The 16,341-nt window shown below is 55.8% G+C and overlaps 2 protein-coding genes across 8 annotated transcripts in view; both read left to right on the top strand.

Annotated features, from left to right (window-relative positions):
- Positions 1-7,513, top strand: part of FLNC (filamin C, gamma) — a 27,602-nt gene extending 20,089 nt beyond the window's left edge. For 5 of the 7 annotated variants that reach the window (XM_006896061.1, XM_006896060.1, XM_006896059.1 and 2 more), the window contains 15 exons: positions 225-365; positions 574-702; positions 800-973; positions 1,519-1,680; positions 1,771-1,974; positions 2,390-2,542; positions 2,628-2,750; positions 3,548-3,817; positions 3,912-4,049; positions 4,275-4,390; positions 5,585-5,717; positions 5,800-5,976; positions 6,200-6,418; positions 7,009-7,218; positions 7,326-7,513. In XM_006896061.1, the coding sequence (XP_006896123.1) occupies positions 225-365; positions 574-702; positions 800-973; positions 1,519-1,680; positions 1,771-1,974; positions 2,390-2,542; positions 2,628-2,750; positions 3,548-3,817; positions 3,912-4,049; positions 4,275-4,390; positions 5,585-5,717; positions 5,800-5,976; positions 6,200-6,418; positions 7,009-7,218; positions 7,326-7,513 (2,537 nt within the window). Of the gene's footprint in view, positions 1-224; positions 366-573; positions 703-799; positions 974-1,518; positions 1,681-1,770; positions 1,975-2,389; positions 2,543-2,627; positions 2,751-3,127; positions 3,371-3,547; positions 3,818-3,911; positions 4,050-4,274; positions 4,391-5,584; positions 5,718-5,799; positions 5,977-6,199; positions 6,419-7,008; positions 7,219-7,325 lie in introns of all 7 variants that reach the window. The other 2 variants (XM_006896056.1, XM_006896055.1) reach the window with 1 other exon arrangement.
- Positions 7,514-12,148: 4,635 nt separating this feature from the next.
- ATP6V1F (ATPase, H+ transporting, lysosomal 14kDa, V1 subunit F) lies at positions 12,149-15,153 on the top strand. The gene is made up of 2 exons (XM_006896054.1): positions 12,149-12,308; positions 14,849-15,153. Exons 1-2 carry the CDS (start codon positions 12,151-12,153, stop codon positions 15,048-15,050), a joined length of 360 nt encoding a protein of 119 aa, XP_006896116.1. The 5' UTR covers positions 12,149-12,150; the 3' UTR covers positions 15,051-15,153.
- Positions 15,154-16,341: the final 1,188 nt, after the last annotated feature.

Below are 16,341 nucleotides of genomic sequence, written 5' to 3'. Positions count from 1 at the left end.
GCCTCTAGCCCATGGCTTCACGAACTCGGCCTCTAGCCCATGGCTTCACGAACTCGGCCTCTAGCCCATGGCTTCACGATCTCGGCCTCTAGCCCAGGGCTTCAGGCTGTCTCCTGGCGCCTGGCTGCTGTGAAGAAGCAGATACCACGGGAATGGGGACCAGGCGGGCAGGGGACTTGTGGTGGGACCAGTAGGGTCCCAGGCTAACAGTGTCCACCCGACAGGGGAGGTGAGGATGCCCTCCGGGAAGACCGCCCGGCCCAACATCACTGACAACAAGGACGGCACCATCACGGTGAGGTACGCGCCCACCGAGAAAGGCCTGCACCACATGGGCATCAAGTACGACGGCAACCACATCCCTGGTGAGTGCACATGCCCAGACTGCCTCTTCCTGCTGTTCTCCTGCCATCAAAAGCGCCCAGGGTGCCTGCTGGGCTCTGGGGGGACAGAGTCTCCCGAGTCAGGTCCTCATGACAGAGACACAGCCTCAGGACGGGAGGTGCTGGGCACCCAGACAGTCGTCCCTGTCCCCACCACTGACTCAGACCCCTCCCCCTGTGCCACCCCCAGGGAGTCCCCTGCAGTTCTACGTGGATGCCATCAACAGCCGCCACGTGAGTGCCTATGGGCCAGGCCTGAGCCATGGCATGGTCAACAAGCCGGCCACCTTCACCATCGTCACCAAGGATGCTGGGGAAGGTGAGGGCAGCTGCAGGCACAAGGCTGGGGCAGAGGGACCAGCGAGGCACTGAAAAGTGAGCACAGCCTCTAAGCTCAACTTCTCCTCCTCCTCCAGGTGGTCTGTCCCTGGCCGTGGAGGGCCCCTCCAAGGCAGAGATCACCTGTAAGGACAACAAGGACGGCACCTGTACCGTGTCCTACCTGCCCACGGCGCCCGGAGACTACAGCATCATCGTGCGCTTTGATGACAAGCACATCCCGGGGAGCCCCTTCACAGCCAAGATCACAGGTGGGGTGTGCGCGCGTGTTCATGCAGCTTGTGCCACGTGCATTCATGCACACGGGTGCACGCACACAGCCCACCCCACACACATACATGCCTGGCAAACCTCCTGTCTTTAAGCCCAGCGTGTTCATTTGCTGCAGTCTTGAGGTCAGATGCCCCTCGAGGTGGGAGAGGTTATGTGGGACAAACATAAAGAACTCTCTGGAAAAACCAGGGCAGAGGCTTTGTATCTGAGCTCTGGAGATTTAGTCTGTAGCCACAAAACCACATGGCTCAGTATTCAACTACATGAAGGTTTCTTTTGGGGTCTGACACGTTACAGGATTGAGGCATCCCCAGAGGGTCTCCAGGAGCAGCCAGGGTGCTGAGGCCAGGGATGGTCTTTGGCAGCTAAGAGGGGTCTGGAGCCTCAGGCCTCCATGCGCCTGGGTGTGGCCTCGAGGCTCAGCTGAGTCCAGCAGAGCCTGAGAGCCCTCCTGAGTCCCCTGCTCCGGGGAGGGGGCAGGACCCGCCTGAGTTACACCTGTCTGACCCCACACTCCCTGCAGGGGATGACTCCATGAGGACATCACAGCTGAATGTGGGCACATCCACGGACGTGTCACTGAAGATCACAGAGAGTGACCTAAGCCAGCTGACCGCCAGCATCCGCGCCCCCTCGGGCAATGAGGAGCCCTGTCTGCTCAAGCGCCTCCCCAACCGGCACATCGGTGAGCTGCACCCCGTGAGCCTGTGCCCCAGCCAGCCTGCAGGGAGCCCTGCCGGGTGCTGGCCCGTGCCTGACCCTCATGTCTCCACAGGCATCTCCTTCACCCCCAAGGAGGTGGGCGAGCACGTGGTGAGCGTTCGTAAGAGTGGCAAGCACGTTACCAACAGCCCCTTCAAGATTCTTGTGGGGCCCTCAGAGATCGGAGACGCCAGCAAGGTGCGCGTCTGGGGCAAGGGCCTGTCAGAGGGACACACCTTCCAGGTGGCGGAGTTCATCGTGGACACTCGCAATGCAGGTGTGTCTTCCCCAGGCCCCTGAGGGGTGACCCATGTCAGCTGATGCCTCCTTTCCTGGGCAGCCCCCTGTCCCCCAACCAGACCCTCCTCCTGGCCTTTGTTGGGACTCACATTCTGGGGACATGAATGTCCCCATCGCTCTTAAGGGAAAGTCCAGCTGGTCTGCACAGTAATCCCTTCCTCTCTGGAGTCCAGGAGACCTGCTTTAGGGAACTTTCCAGAGCACTGACACCCTGGCCCTTGGGAGCAGTGCCTGGCTCACCCTCCTCTTCCCCTGAACCATCGGTAGTGATTACTTTGCACAGTGGGTGTCCATTCTGTGCACAGCCTGCAGTCTGGACAGAGGGAGGCAGAGTGGCAGTGGGCGGTGGACAGCAGGGACCAAGAGAAACATGCCCCCTTGCCCTTCCCCAGGTTATGGAGGCCTGGGGCTGAGCATCGAAGGTCCCAGCAAGGTGGACATCAACTGTGAGGACATGGAGGACGGCACCTGCAAAGTCACCTACTGCCCCACGGAGCCCGGCACCTACATCATCAACATCAAGTTTGCCGACAAGCACGTCCCTGGTGAGGCTCTGGGATGCAGTGGGGTGGGTGGACATGAGGAGGCTCAAGGTGACAGGCTGAGCCAGGCCCCTCGTCCTCCCTGCAGGAAGCCCGTTCACAGTGAAGGTCACTGGCGAGGGCCGCATGAAGGAGAGCATCACGCGACGCAGACAGGCGCCTTCCATCGCCACCATTGGCAGCACCTGCGACCTCAACCTCAAGATCCCAGGTATGCGCTCAGAAGGCACCTGGGGTAATAGCCAGGCTGGGCCTGGGGAGGTGCCTGGGGTGGGGGCTGGGCTGGGCCTGGGGAGGTGCCTGGGGTGGGGGCTAGGCTGGGCCTCGGGAGTTGTAGGGGGTGGGGGCCGGGCTGGACCTGGGGAGGGGGCTGAGGTAGTAGCCAGGCTGGGCCAGTTCACAGACTGAGCCTGGGGAGGTGTCTGAGTGGGGGCCGACTGGGCCTGGGGAGGTGTCTGAGTGGGGGCTCTCTGGGCCTAGGGAGGTGCCTGGGGCAGTGGTGAGGCTGGGTCTGCCTCCAGAGGACTCCTGGGGTCTCCGCATTGACTGGACCCTCCTCATCTCATCCACTTGGTCTCACACCCACAGGAAATTGGTTCCAGATGGTGTCAGCCCAGGAGCGCCTGACACGCACCTTCACACGCAGCAGCCACACTTACACACGCACTGAGCGCACGGAGATCAGCAAGACGCGAGGCGGGGAGACCAAGCGGGAGGTGCGGGTAGAGGAGTCCACCCAGGTGGGCGGAGACCCCTTCCCTGCCGTCTTCGGGGACTTCCTGGGCCGAGAGCGCCTGGGCTCCTTTGGCAGCATCACCCGGCAGCAAGAGGGTGAGCAGGGGAGCACCAGGCCTGGGGTCTTCTCGGGGGTCAGCGTGGGAAGACAGTGGGCAGCCACGCACAGCAGCCAGGGCTGAGTGGACCCATGAGAAAGTCTCCTTCAGAGGGAGGAGAGGCCCTGGGCCAGGAGCAGCACCAGTGTGACCCTGACATGCCCATGCCCTGCAGGTGAGGCCAGCTCTCAGGACATGACCGCACAGGTGACCAGCCCATCAGGCAAGACAGAAGCTGCTGAAATCGTAGAAGGAGAAGACAGTGCATACAGCGTGCGCTTCGTGCCCCAGGAGATGGGCCCCCACACGGTCACGGTCAAGTACCGGGGCCAGCATGTGCCCGGCAGTCCCTTCCAGTTCACTGTGGGGCCGCTGGGTGAAGGAGGGGCTCACAAGGTGCGGGCCGGAGGCACTGGACTGGAGCGAGGCGTGGCCGGTGTCCCAGGTAAGTGACGGGGCCAGGGGTGAATAGGAGGGGCCGGGACAGCCAGGGTGACAGTGATGGTGCTGAAGAGCTGCCCTGTCCTCCCCACATGCAGCCGAATTCAGCATCTGGACCCGAGAGGCCGGCGCTGGGGGCCTGTCCATTGCTGTGGAGGGACCCAGCAAGGCAGAGATTGCATTTGAGGACCGCAAGGATGGCTCCTGTGGGGTCTCCTACGTTGTCCAGGAGCCAGGTGGGTGTCACTGGGGATGGGGACTGGGCCTGCCTGGCCCCAGGAGACACTTTTCTCTGCGTGTCCCTTGACCTCCATCCTCCACCCCTGGGAGCACGTATCTGGGTCCAGAATTGCCCTCTGGCCCCAGAGTCTGTCCTGGGATTAGCTCGTGTGGGTGCTTCTGTCCCTGCGCCCTCCCCCGCTCCCCACTGTGGCCTGAGCTGACTGGCTACCCCTCCCTAGGTGACTATGAGGTGTCTATCAAGTTCAACGACGAGCACATCCCAGACAGCCCCTTTGTGGTGCCAGTGGCCTCCCTCTCCGATGACGCCCGCCGTCTCACCGTCACCAGCCTCCAGGTGCGTGTGCCCTTAGAGTAGTGAGATGCCATCAGCAGGGAGGCACCAAGTCTCCTGTGTCCCAGTCACTGGAGCCCAGGACGATGTGATTGCAGTCCTGCCCTCAGTCACCCCAGGGCTCTGCCTTTGACAGCCTGGTATTTCTGTCGTGTCTTATTTGTCTTATTACTGGGACCCTGTCCCACCTCCCCTGAGACTTCTAAAGAAATTAAATGCCCCAATTTCCTAACGTGATGCCGCCGAGTCAGTTCCAACTCAGAGCAATGCTCCATCAGGTTTCCAGGGTGGAAAGGGCCTGGCTTTATGCCTCAGGGTACTTGATGGATTCAAACTGTCAACCTTTCAGTTAGCAGTCTGATACCCACTACTCTACAAGACCTCGTTTCTTATTTGTAGTACACAATAAATAGATCCCAGTGAGCAGGTTTTATGAGCAGGCCAAGAGGGGCTCCTCTCTGCATTAACTGGACGTTCACGGAGCCTGGCCTTGGAGCCCAGCTGGCGGCTGGGAGCCCTGATAGATGGTGTTTTTGAGTGAAGAATGCAAAGGGTCTTCCTTTCATATTGCCTTAGGAGAGTATGTGCAGAACAGGTCCTCAGCCAACCAGACTGGTACATGCACACCAGCAGTGCAGGGGTTAAGGATGTATCCTGTAAGGCAGCCTGCCAAGTGAAGCCTTGAATGCTTTTGGGGAACCCAGGCCCCTCCCCTAGACCCCTGCTAGTTTCCCCTTCGTAGTCATCTTGGCAGTCCCTCAGGAAACCCATCCCTAGGCTCATCCTCCCTTTCCTGAGAGCCCTCCTGGTACTTCTCCAGACACTGGCCCACCTCCTCCAGGAAGCTCCCCCGGATTCAACCAGTCCCCATTCATCTTGCCTTATATCTGAGTGGTTCTGTCACTCATCTCGACACCATCAGGCCTGCTTAACAACATCTGGAGCTTTCTTCCCAGCCTGGACAGGAACATACCATCTCCTCCTCCTTCCCCTCCGTGCTCAGCCTGGATGAGCCGGTGGCCACCTCCTAGCAGGTGGATGCAGAGGGTGACAGGCCTGGCCCCTGCTCCTTCCTCTAAGTTGGGCTGGCAGGCAGGGACCAGGGCTGACTCTAGAGGGAGCCACAGGGCTGGGCAGCAGAGTGGCCCCTGCAGACTTGACCATCCCAAGAGTCATCATTCCCTGTGGACTTTGCAGGAGACGGGACTCAAGGTGAACCAGCCAGCATCATTCGCAGTGCAGCTGAACGGTGCCCGGGGCGTGATTGACGCCAGGGTGCACACGCCCTCGGGTGCAGTGGAGGAGTGCTACGTCTCGGAGTTGGACAGTGGTGAGCAGGCCTGCCCAGGCTGGGACTCTGGGGAAGGGGACTGTGTGCATGAAGGCTTATCCATCAATCCTCTGTCCCACAGACAAGCACACCATCCGCTTCATCCCCCACGAGAATGGCGTCCACTCCATCGATGTCAAGTTCAACGGTGCCCACATTCCTGGGAGTCCCTTCAAGATTCGTGTTGGGGAGCAGAGCCAGGCAGGAGACCCAGGCCTGGTGTCGGCTTATGGCCCTGGGCTCGAGGGGGGCACCACTGGTGAGTTCTCCTGGTTAGGGCAGGGGTGAGGAACACAGGGACCCCACCTTGACCTGAGGAAGGCTCAGAGCTAGGGCAGAGGGTGTCCCCTGGTGGACCCTACCTTGTCCGGAGGCAGGCCTCGTGGTAAATAGCCTGGGTCCAGAAGAGGCTGCTGGAGACCAGACCCACCCTTACTCAGGCCAGAAGCCTCCTTGTAACAGCCCTACGTCTGTTCCCACAGGTGTGTCATCAGAATTCATTGTGAACACCCTGAATGCCGGCTCAGGAGCCTTGTCTGTCACCATTGATGGTCCATCTAAGGTGCAGCTGGACTGCCGGGAATGTCCTGAGGGCCACGTGGTCACTTACACTCCCATGGCCCCTGGCAACTACCTCATTGCCATCAAGTATGGTGGCCCCCAGCACATCGTAGGCAGCCCCTTCAAGGCCAAGGTCACAGGTGAGTGCCCTGGGCTAGGGAGAGACCCACCAGTCCATCCTGGTGCCTCCAGTAGCCAATCTCAGTGGTTCACTGTCTGTCCCAAACATCACAATTTGTCATAAATAACCGGGACCAGGCTTTCCACACAGCTTGTGTGTAATCAACTTTAACAAACAAACACTTGCATGTTGTTGTCTGTGACTTCTCGTTATAATTGTACCAGTAACTCCTGTGGTGGAGCTTTTTCCTTCCTGGTTCCCAACTTTCTTAATTCCAAGAAGATGAGGATTAGTAGCTATTTATGGATTAGTAGCTATTTCTACCCTTTCCTCTTTGAGGCTCGTAGAAGGAGTAAACTGTGTCTTCGTTTTTAAAGCGAGACCTCTTATACTGTGACTTGAGTGTCCAGAAAAGCCTGGGGGAATGGGGAGGGGGTGATAAGGCTTCCAGAATCGGAGCCACCAGCCTGAGCATCCATTGGGAATGGGGTGCAACAGCTGAGACAGGGCAGAGGGAGTATCTCTGGGACACTGGGAACCCCAAGTGCTTCAGCTCTAGGGTTGTCAGTGCTGTCCCAGGGCCCTCTGACCAGCTGCTCCATCCTGCAGGGCCCCGGCTGTCTGGAGGTCACAGCCTTCATGAAACATCCACGGTGCTCGTGGAGACTGTGACGAAGTCGTCCTCAAGCCGCGGCTCCAGCTACAGCTCCATCCCCAAGTTTTCCTCAGACGCCAGCAAGGTGGTGACACGTGGCCCTGGGCTGTCCCAGGCCTTTGTGGGCCAGAAGAATTCCTTCACCGTGGACTGCAGCAAAGCAGGCGAGTTCCCAAGGGGGACAGGAGGGAGCACCACGGGGTGGGAACCAGGAGAGGTGGGTGAAGAGTGAGGCCCCTGGTGTGAGCCCACTTCTTGTCTCCACCTCCAGGCACCAACATGATGATGGTGGGTGTGCATGGGCCCAAGACGCCCTGCGAGGAGGTGTACGTGAAACACATGGGCAATCGAGTGTACAACGTCACCTACACCGTCAAGGAGAAAGGCGATTACATCCTCATCGTCAAGTGGGGCGATGAAAGTGTCCCTGGTAGCCCCTTCAAAGTCAATGTGCCCTGAACCCCAGAAGTGTCTCTCCCAGCCTTGGCCCCCAGCTCCAGCCACACACACTCACACACATCCCCGGATGTTCCTCATCCATCCGGACGTACCACAATGGGCACACATGAACAGTTAAACACTACCATTGCCTGCTTGGGGTGTGAGGCCAATGGCACAGCCTCCCCCCACTGTGCCCCCAGGGGTCGGAGGGCCTTGTGTCAGGGCAGCGTCTGACCCTTGAATGTGACATGAGGGCAGATTGGGGCCAGGCTTGTGGGCCAGGCTGTGACATGAGGGTCACGCCGTGGGGGTAGAGGCGCCAGGGAAGCCCTGAGTTTTCTGCGGGGCCGAGGCCAGTCACATTTGCGTGTGTTGGGGGACTCTGTGTGTGTGAGAGCCCCCTTCAGCCCACACTCCCAGCCAGGGCCCCTGGTCCCAAGGACTGTGCCTGGCCCCTCTGGTGCCACAGCGCCAGAGCCATCAGGACTTGGAAAAGAAAGCACAATTGGAGAGCAGACCCAGCACAGCCACAGCGCAGCACGCTGACAGCCGGGAACCACTCTGCCCGCCCGAGCTAGGACTCCGTTCTCTCATATTTTTTTTTTTTTTACAGTTGCACAGCTCTGCCCCATGGGGGCCTTTTGTACACACTGCGAGGCCCAGCTTTCTGGGGGGACTTTTGCACATGTCATGCGGCTCAGCCGGGAACCGCTTAAGTGGAAAACTCCTGACCCAAATAAAGTTTGTGGCCTGTCGCCGAGGCTCTGGCTGTTTCTTGGGGGTGTGCTCGCCACAGTTAGCCCCTCCCCGCCTGTATGTATGAAATCAGGCCCTGGGGAGGCTGAGGTCAAGTGGTTGTCCCTTGGAGAACTGACTCAGGCCCACAGACCAGCCCTGGAGCAGAAAGCTGCTGTTTGAGGCTATCCGTGGTGAGTCCTGGGATGGGGACGCCGATGGACAGGAAACTGGAGTGGGTGCTCAGAGATCTCATGATAGCTGGCTGGGAGAAGGCAGATGAATGCTGTTCCAGAAGACTACCCTAGGCCAATTTCAGGGGAGCCAGCCTACAAGGGTGTTTTTAAACTGGGGACCTTGATTCAGGAACGTTGCCCCAGCCAGAAGTCCTCTCACCAGCCAGGTGCACACCCATGCGCCTTCCCTCCAACCAGCTCCTGGGAAACCTGGACCTGCTGCAGCCCCACCCTCAGCCTGCTCCGGGCCTCCTCCCTGAACGCCTGCCTCCTGGCCCAGCCCTTTCCAGTCTGGCTGAACCCAGAATGATCTTGCCCCTCTCTGGGTTAAGGCCCCTCCAGGTTGCCTCTCCTGCTCCAGGCAGAAGTCATATCTCCCAACAAGTGTTCTCCCCAGCCCTCCATGTGCATGCCCCAGTCTCCCCAATTACCTCGCAGAACCCCTATGAGTCAGCAATGTGCCCACCCCCTCACATTCCCACCTCCAACCCCACTTCACGGATGAGTTCCTGGGCACTCATGATGCCGTTTGGGTCCTCTTCCCAGAATCAGCCTTGTTCCCCACGTTCCTCCTCATGTTCATGGACAACAGGAAACTATCCTGGGCCCATATCTGCTCCCTCAGCCCCCACCATGCCCCAACGTACCTATCTATAGTTGTTTTTATGCCATGTATTTACACCTTTGGAAGCAGAAGTAGCATCCACTTCCTAAACCACACACCTCCGGAAACTCTACGAACTTTGATAAATGTGGATAGTTGTAGAGGGGCTTCAGGCCTTTTGTTCATAGGGTTGCTATGAGTCGTGCTCGACTTGAAGGCAACGAACAACGTAACAACAGTTACAATAACAACAACATTTACACCTTGGCTCTACTCGGTGCCCCCTCACCACTAGACTGGGAGCTCCCTGTTCCTGAGTAACAAACATAAGTGTTATAAATGAACAAATGAGTGGCCAGAGCTAGACAAAGGGGCATTCCATGCAATTGACCACCTAAATCTAGACCAGTGCCCAGACCTTCTGCACATGGAGGTGGGTCTGTAAATGAGGATCCCAAACACATGTGTCCCAGCTCCTAATCCCCTCCTCACCTCTTCACTCTGTAGCACATCTGCCTCTTCACTCCTCTGGAAGTTTCTTTCCCTCAACTTTAGAGGAAGAGGTACCTCCCCCCGCCCATTCTGGATCCCACCCCCTCGAGAACCCAGGGCCTCTCTTTACTGTCCACCCCCTCCCCTGGTGTATTCTGCAGGAAGCTCCTTGCGGAAAGTCATGTTTTATCAGTCTTGTGTCCTCAGCACATTTGGCTGTTCTGGGCCAGTCACGGAATCGGATGTTTCCCTACTTTTCCACACATTCTCCCTCTCTCAGTGCCCGCCCGCCTTCTCGCTCTTCCACACCACCCACATCCCAGGCTGCCTCAGCTTCAGCCAACCTCCTCCAGTTCACTGATGTGCTTACAGATCTCTGGGCCAGCTGCTCTACCCAACCACAGGGTGTAATGAGTGCTGAGCTTGCCTGGGCCTCATCTCACTGAATCCTCCTGCCGGCCCTGTGACGTGGGCAAGTTATTATCTGAGCCCTAAGAACTAGAGTGAGGAATCCAAAATTATACCTCTAACAGTATATGAAGCCAGGTGTTAAAATCCCAAGTCCAGACATATAACCACTGGTCCACACTCCACACATTCCAAGTTAGTTCACAAATCACATGCTGATTTCAGGTGCCTGTTTGCTGAAAGGGAGAAGGAAAAAATAAACCTTTCTCTCCAACCTGTTCATCTCAGAGTTCACTCCAGACGTTACTCTCGTGCATGGAGGTCCACAGACCAGAACCTAGACATCACCTGGGTCTCTCCTTCCACTTAATTCTGCCTCCATCCCCCATCAAAAATATCTCTTCATTCTTTCCGTTTATCCACATCCCTCATAACTGAGTTCCAGCCACCATCAGCTCTCACGACAGTAGTTTCCCAACTTGATCTCTTGTCCTTCAGCTTGGCCTTTGCACTCAGCTCAGTTGAAAAGCCCACAGACAGCCAAAGAGTAAACAAATCTGTCTTGGAGAAAATGCAAGCAAAGTGCTCTTTTAAGGCAAGGATGGCAAAACTTCGTCTCACGTACTTTGAGCATGTGGTTAGGAAGGCCCAGACCTTGAATGAAGGAAATGGGAAAGATCCACTGTGAGAAATAATGTGTATGAACTTTACAAGTAAACCAGTATATATTAAAAAATGTATTTAAATTGAAAAAAAAAGAAAGCAAAGATTCTTACCACTAGGCCAACTGGCAGCATCATGATAGATGGTGAAAAGATTGAGATTGTTAACAGCTTCAGTTGCCTGACTCCATAATCAGCACTGTTGATACCAGCAGCCAAAAAATGAAAAGATGAATTGTACTGGGAAAATCTGTGGGACCTTTCCAAAGTACCAAAGAGCAATAATGTCAAGTCTAGAGACTAAGATGCTCCTGATCAAGGCCATGGCCTTCATAATTACTTGCTCTGCATCAGAGAGTGTGACAATGACTAAGGATGCTAGAAGGACAATCAATGCCTTTAAGTTGTGGAGCTGGAGAAGAGTCTTGAACATACCATGGACTAAGAGAACAAACAGATTTGTCCTGGAGAGGATTGTGAAACTTTGCTTGACATACTTTGGGAATATTAATGCAAGAAGGGACCAGTCCTTGGAAAGGGACATCATGCTTGGAAGTGTGGAGGGACAGCACAAGAGAGGAAGACTCCAGATGAGATGGATTAATTCAATGACTGGGGTAATGGGGGGGGGGGAGGTGTAGGAGACAATGAAATTGGCTCAAGATAGAACAGAGTTCAGAGCTGCTTTGTGCATCTTTACTATGACAGACAACAACAAACTATTGTATGCTGAATTGTTGTTGTTGCTGTTATTTGCCATCGAGTTGTTTGCGACTTATAGCGACCCTATGTACAACAGCCCTAAACCGTGCTCTGTCCTGTGCCAATCTTACTGTCTCCGACACACCCACCCCCATTACCCCAGTCACTGAATCAATCCATCTCATGCAGGGTCTTCCTCTCCTGTGGTGTCCCTCCACCCTCCCAAGCATGATGTCCCTCTCCAGGGACTGGTCCCTCCTTGCAACATGTCCAAAGAATGTCAGACGAAGCTTCCGAATCCTTGCCTCCAAGGGCAGCCTGGTTTCAGCGTCTAGGACGAACCTGTTGGTTCTCCTAGCAGTTCATGGTATATTCAATACTCTTCTCCAGCACCGCAGCTCAAAGGCATCCATTCTCCTTCTATCATCCCTAGTCATTGTAGATCGGAAATGGGCCTTGCCCTCGAATATGAGAATTGTATCGACTTCTTTTTGGTGTCAGCGACCAGCTGCCTAAAAGGTTCAAAACTTTCCCTGAATGAACGCACTGAATGTCTGAATTAAAAACGAAGAACCCAAACCGAGACCCTGAGTGCCGCGCGGCCTTCTGGGATTTGTAGTACTTTGGTTAGAACCTCTCCTTCCTGCGCAGGCGTATTCCGGTTGAAGTTACTTTTCTCTCAGTGCGCATGCTCTTGTCAGGTTGGCGAACTGCGCATGTGTGGCGGGTGGGCGTGGTCCTGAAAAGAGGAAGCCTGCGTGGGCGGGGCTCGGGTTCCTGGGCGCAGACGCCGGGAGTTCTCCGCTTACCGAGAGGATGGCGGGTCGCGGGAAGCTCATCGCGGTGATCGGAGACGAGGACACGGTGACTGGCTTCCTGCTGGGTGGCATAGGAGAACTCAACAAGAACCGCCATCCGAATTTCCTGGTGGTGGAAAAGGATACAACCATCAACGAGATCGAAGACACTTTCCGGTACGGTGGCCCGCGAGGCCTGGGCAGGCTCCTCCGCGACCTGGGGCGCAGTTGGGGGCCACAGGGAGAGAGGACAGAGCAGCAGTCCCGGGGCCGCGTTGGGTCCTGCGCCCGACTTTGCGGACCTGGCCTAAGTGTCAGACCCCCACCTTGGACTCTGGGAATTCCGATCAGAGGCTTCTGCCCAGTCCTCCAGGTTCCCTTTTGGGGTTCTGTGGGGCCCTGGCTGTAACAGTGCACGAGCTCGCCCCTCACATGAGCATGTGTCAGGAGTGAAGGGTGCTGGGCCCTGCCCCTCGGCCCTGCCTGTCCCTGCCGTAGGGCCCCCCTCAGCGCCTCTACAGAGACACCCCATCATCTTGGAGCAGGCTCCGAGCCTGGCAGGCATTCGGCGAATGTACCCCAAACTCGTGTGCATGGGCTTTCCTGCTCTTTCGTCTCCATTCAGAAAACCCCACTGTTGTCGAATCAGAACCAGCGCATAGTGACGCTCCATTGGGTTTCTTAGGCTGTAAATCGAATCGGGAGGAGAGTGACGCTCTTCCTTCCGCTGGTGGATTCGAACCTCCGCCTTGGGGTTAGCAGCTCCACTCCCTACAGGCTACGCGCCAGAACTCCATCTCCATTATAAGCTCACAATCGCCCTTAAACGTAGGGTTTGTTATTCACACAAGTGAGGAAGGGAACGTCAATCAGGTTAAAGGACGCAAGCAAATCCATTCTCCGCCTGTTGAAAGACGCACATCTGGGATTTGAACCCAGTCCCGAGCCTCTGTCCCTAAGTGACCTGCAGAATGGGCTTGCTCAGCTCCCCACAATCTCCCTTGACAATTTTCCATCCGTCATGAGCACAGTGGTCAGAATTCCAAGCCTGTGCTTGTCCTCCTGCTAAGACTTTGGGCAGCTCTAGCATTTGAAACCTTCCTTTTCCTGCCCTGGGTTGAAGATGACAGTTCAGGTGGTGGTGTGAAAGGCCCTCTCTTCCAGGAGGGGCCCTAGACAGTTGAGGGTGCCAGCTCCATGCTCTTCCCCTACTCCTTCTCCATGGCCCCTTGTGCCAAGTCTCAGGAGTCAACCACTCCTACATGTTTCCTCCTAAACAGTCCAGGGCTGTGGCTGAAACTGGTTCCTGCTGCCTGCGGTCTTGACTGACCAGCCATCTCATGTGACTCAAGTTGTCAGCAAAGAGGACAGATTTTACTCTTAGAATTCACTGAGTCTGGCCTAGCCCAGTGTGTGGCAGTCACATTGCTGACTGGATAAATTAGTGTAGTGTGTAGGCCGGGGGTCACAAGAGCAGGGCATCCCAAGAGCAGGGTGAATCAGTGTGGAAAATGTGACCCCTACATGACTGATGATGTTCTTCCTATTTTGTCTTCTCAACCCATGCCAGAATTCCCCACTGAGCACAAATCTCCAATGGGTACACCAGCTTTATTATTTTTTGTAGTTTGTTTTCCAAAAAAGTTTATGTCTTCCTATGACTTGAAAATTAGTATTTTTAAAATACTAAGTACTGAGAGGTCTCCCTCCCACTCATGTCATCAAGAGAGGTGTGTGTGTGTGTGTGTGTGTGTGTGTGTGTACTATCAAATAAGATCCAACTGGCACAGGAGATTGCCCCTCCTTCTCAAGCAGAGCATCTGGTGGTTTTTAACCATGTGCCTTCGAGATTGCAACACAGCTTCTTGCCTCTAGGCCACCAGATCTCCCTGCAAATCTTTTTTTTTTAAATATATATATACTTTGTGTGTGTACCGTTAAATCAGATCTGACTGGTACAGGAGGAGATTGCCCCTCCTTCTCAAGCAGAGCATCTGGTGGATTCAAACTGCTGACCTCTGGGATTGCAGTGAAGCTTCTTGCTACTAGGCCACTAGAGCTCCCTGCAAATAGCCTTTCTTACATATTTAACCGGCAGGTTGGGAACTCAAGTGCCCCCACGGCCCTCTTGGCAGTCTCACTCACTGTCATAGAGTTGGAACTGATTAGTAATTGACCCTCTATGGGGTTTTGGAGGCTTGTGAATTTCATGGCAGGAGATTACCCTTGTTTCTCCTGTGGAGCAGCTAGTGGATTCAGACTGCCTGCCTTTAAATTGGCAACTGCCACTAGGTCAGCAGAGTTCTCTCCTTGGCAGTCTGCTTCTAAAACATCATCCATTGAAAATGCAATGGAGCCCACTTCTCCTCTAACCCTTGAGTTTTACCCTGAGTCAGAACTGACTCCACAGCAGCTCCTGTCTTCCCACACACACCATCTATACTGGCTTGCACCCTCATCTTCATCCTCAGTTACCTGGAAGCCTTCTCAGTGGCAGGGAGGGAGAAGCGAACCCTGACAGACGTGGCCCTTAGCTTTTGAATGAACTTGATTCTCAATACATTTGAGAGAGAAGCTGTCTAACATAGCAGTCTTGTCCTGTCCTCTGCACACCCTGGACTGTGCCCCTTCCATAACCAATCTATAATGGGCTGCGTGGGCAGCAGCGAGGCCCTCAGAGCTGCCCTGGACACGCTCTTGTCCTTCTCTCCCCACAGGCAGTTTCTGAATCGAGATGACATTGGCATCATCCTCATCAACCAGTACATCGCTGAGATGGTGCGGCACGCACTGGACGCCCACCAGCGCTCCATCCCGGCCGTCCTTGAGATCCCATCCAAGGAGCACCCCTACGACGCCACCAAGGACTCCATCCTGCGTAGAGCCAAGGGCATGTTCACTGCCGAAGACCTGCGTTAGGGGTGGCCCAGCCCTCCAGCCCCGCCTTCATACCCAGGCCTCTTCCCAGGCTTGTTATCCACCCTTGTATTCTGAACCTCTTCCAACTCCTTGCCCGCTCCCACTCCAGACAGGCTAAGCGAGGTGGGTAGGGGTCACTGAGGATCTGGCATATAAACCAAGGCTGGTGAGGGAGTGGGAAGCCTGCCCACCTTCTCCCTCTTCCATTAACTCTTCCTGTGCTGTTACGCAGTGTCATTGTGGATGTTAAATTAAAGTCGTATTCTTGCTTCCCTCTGTAGTGTGGGCTGGTGCTGGGAAGGACGCATGAGGTGCAGTTGTTGGGGTGAAGAGATTGGCAAGGTTAAAAGAGGTTCTACCAAAGCCCCAAGCATGGCAGCAGTGGGCCAGGAAGAGTTCACCACAAGGCTGTGGCCCAAGGCTTGTGCCCTACATCAGGGTGGAGGAGAGAGAAGCTGGCTCTGGCTCCCTCGCTCCCCTCTGCATTGGACTAGGGTTCTGGTCTCCAGGGACCAAAACAGAAAACGGAGGATCCGTACACGAATGTGATGTGAGACGGAGCCCGGGCCTGACCACGGTCTGAGGGGTCAGAGCTGCGTGGCTGTGGGCCCTGGCTTGACGCTGCCTCAGGTAGAACATTGGCCCTGTGTGAGGTGAGGCTTGGTTGCCAGGTGACTCTCCCTGGGCAGCGCCCCCCAGCAGTCAGAAGGAGAACCTCCGTTCATTCCACTGACCGCTGGTACTGCTGCCCTGCCCTCGCCTCACACAACTTGGCATGGACACCCTGCAGCAAAACTTCTGGAAGGAGGAGTTTCTGAAGGAGAAGATGGTACGCTGTAGATGGTACCGCAAGTACGGAGCAATGGTGAAGGGCAAGCAGAAGGCGAAAGCTGCAGCCCACATCCCCCTCAAACTGCCCGCCCTGAAACCCCAAGCCCCAGTCGCACTCCCACCTATCTCCAAAGCAGCTCCATCCAAGGCCCCCAGTCCTGTCCAGGAGGTTCATTTTCAGTCAGAAATGTGCCCAGTGCCGCCTGCCACCCGGGCCCTGCTGTACGAAGGCATCTCCCATGACTCTCAGGGGCGCTACCTCTACCTCAACACTCGAAAACTGGACTTGCCAGAGAAGCGCTACTTCTTCCCCATCACCACCAACTTCACGTATGGCTGGCAGCTAGGTGAGCCCCAACCTCCAGAAATTATTCACCCCACCAAATGCTGAACATCTGTCACGGGCCAAGTGAGCTCAGCACAAAGCAGGGAGCCTTGTGACATTGTGTGGACAGGAAGG

The sequence above is a fragment of the Elephantulus edwardii genome, unplaced genomic scaffold (assembly GCF_000299155.1).
Source record: "Elephantulus edwardii isolate Elephantulus edwardi_28Jun2011 unplaced genomic scaffold, EleEdw1.0 scaffold00181, whole genome shotgun sequence".
Classification (NCBI taxonomy): Eukaryota; Metazoa; Chordata; class Mammalia; order Macroscelidea; family Macroscelididae; genus Elephantulus; species Elephantulus edwardii.
The sequence above is the reverse complement of the archived record's forward strand: the minus strand, read 5'-3'. Positions and strand labels throughout refer to the sequence as shown.

Bases quoted from the DNA above. Each gene is read 5' to 3' on its own strand.
- ATP6V1F (XM_006896054.1), top strand. From the start codon at position 12,151: ATGGCGGGTCGCGGGAAGCTCATCGCGGTGATCGGAGACGAGGACACG. The intron at 12,309-14,848 runs GTACGGTGGCCC...CTCTCCCCACAG, and splicing joins GAGATCGAAGACACTTTCCG to GCAGTTTCTGAATCGAGATG.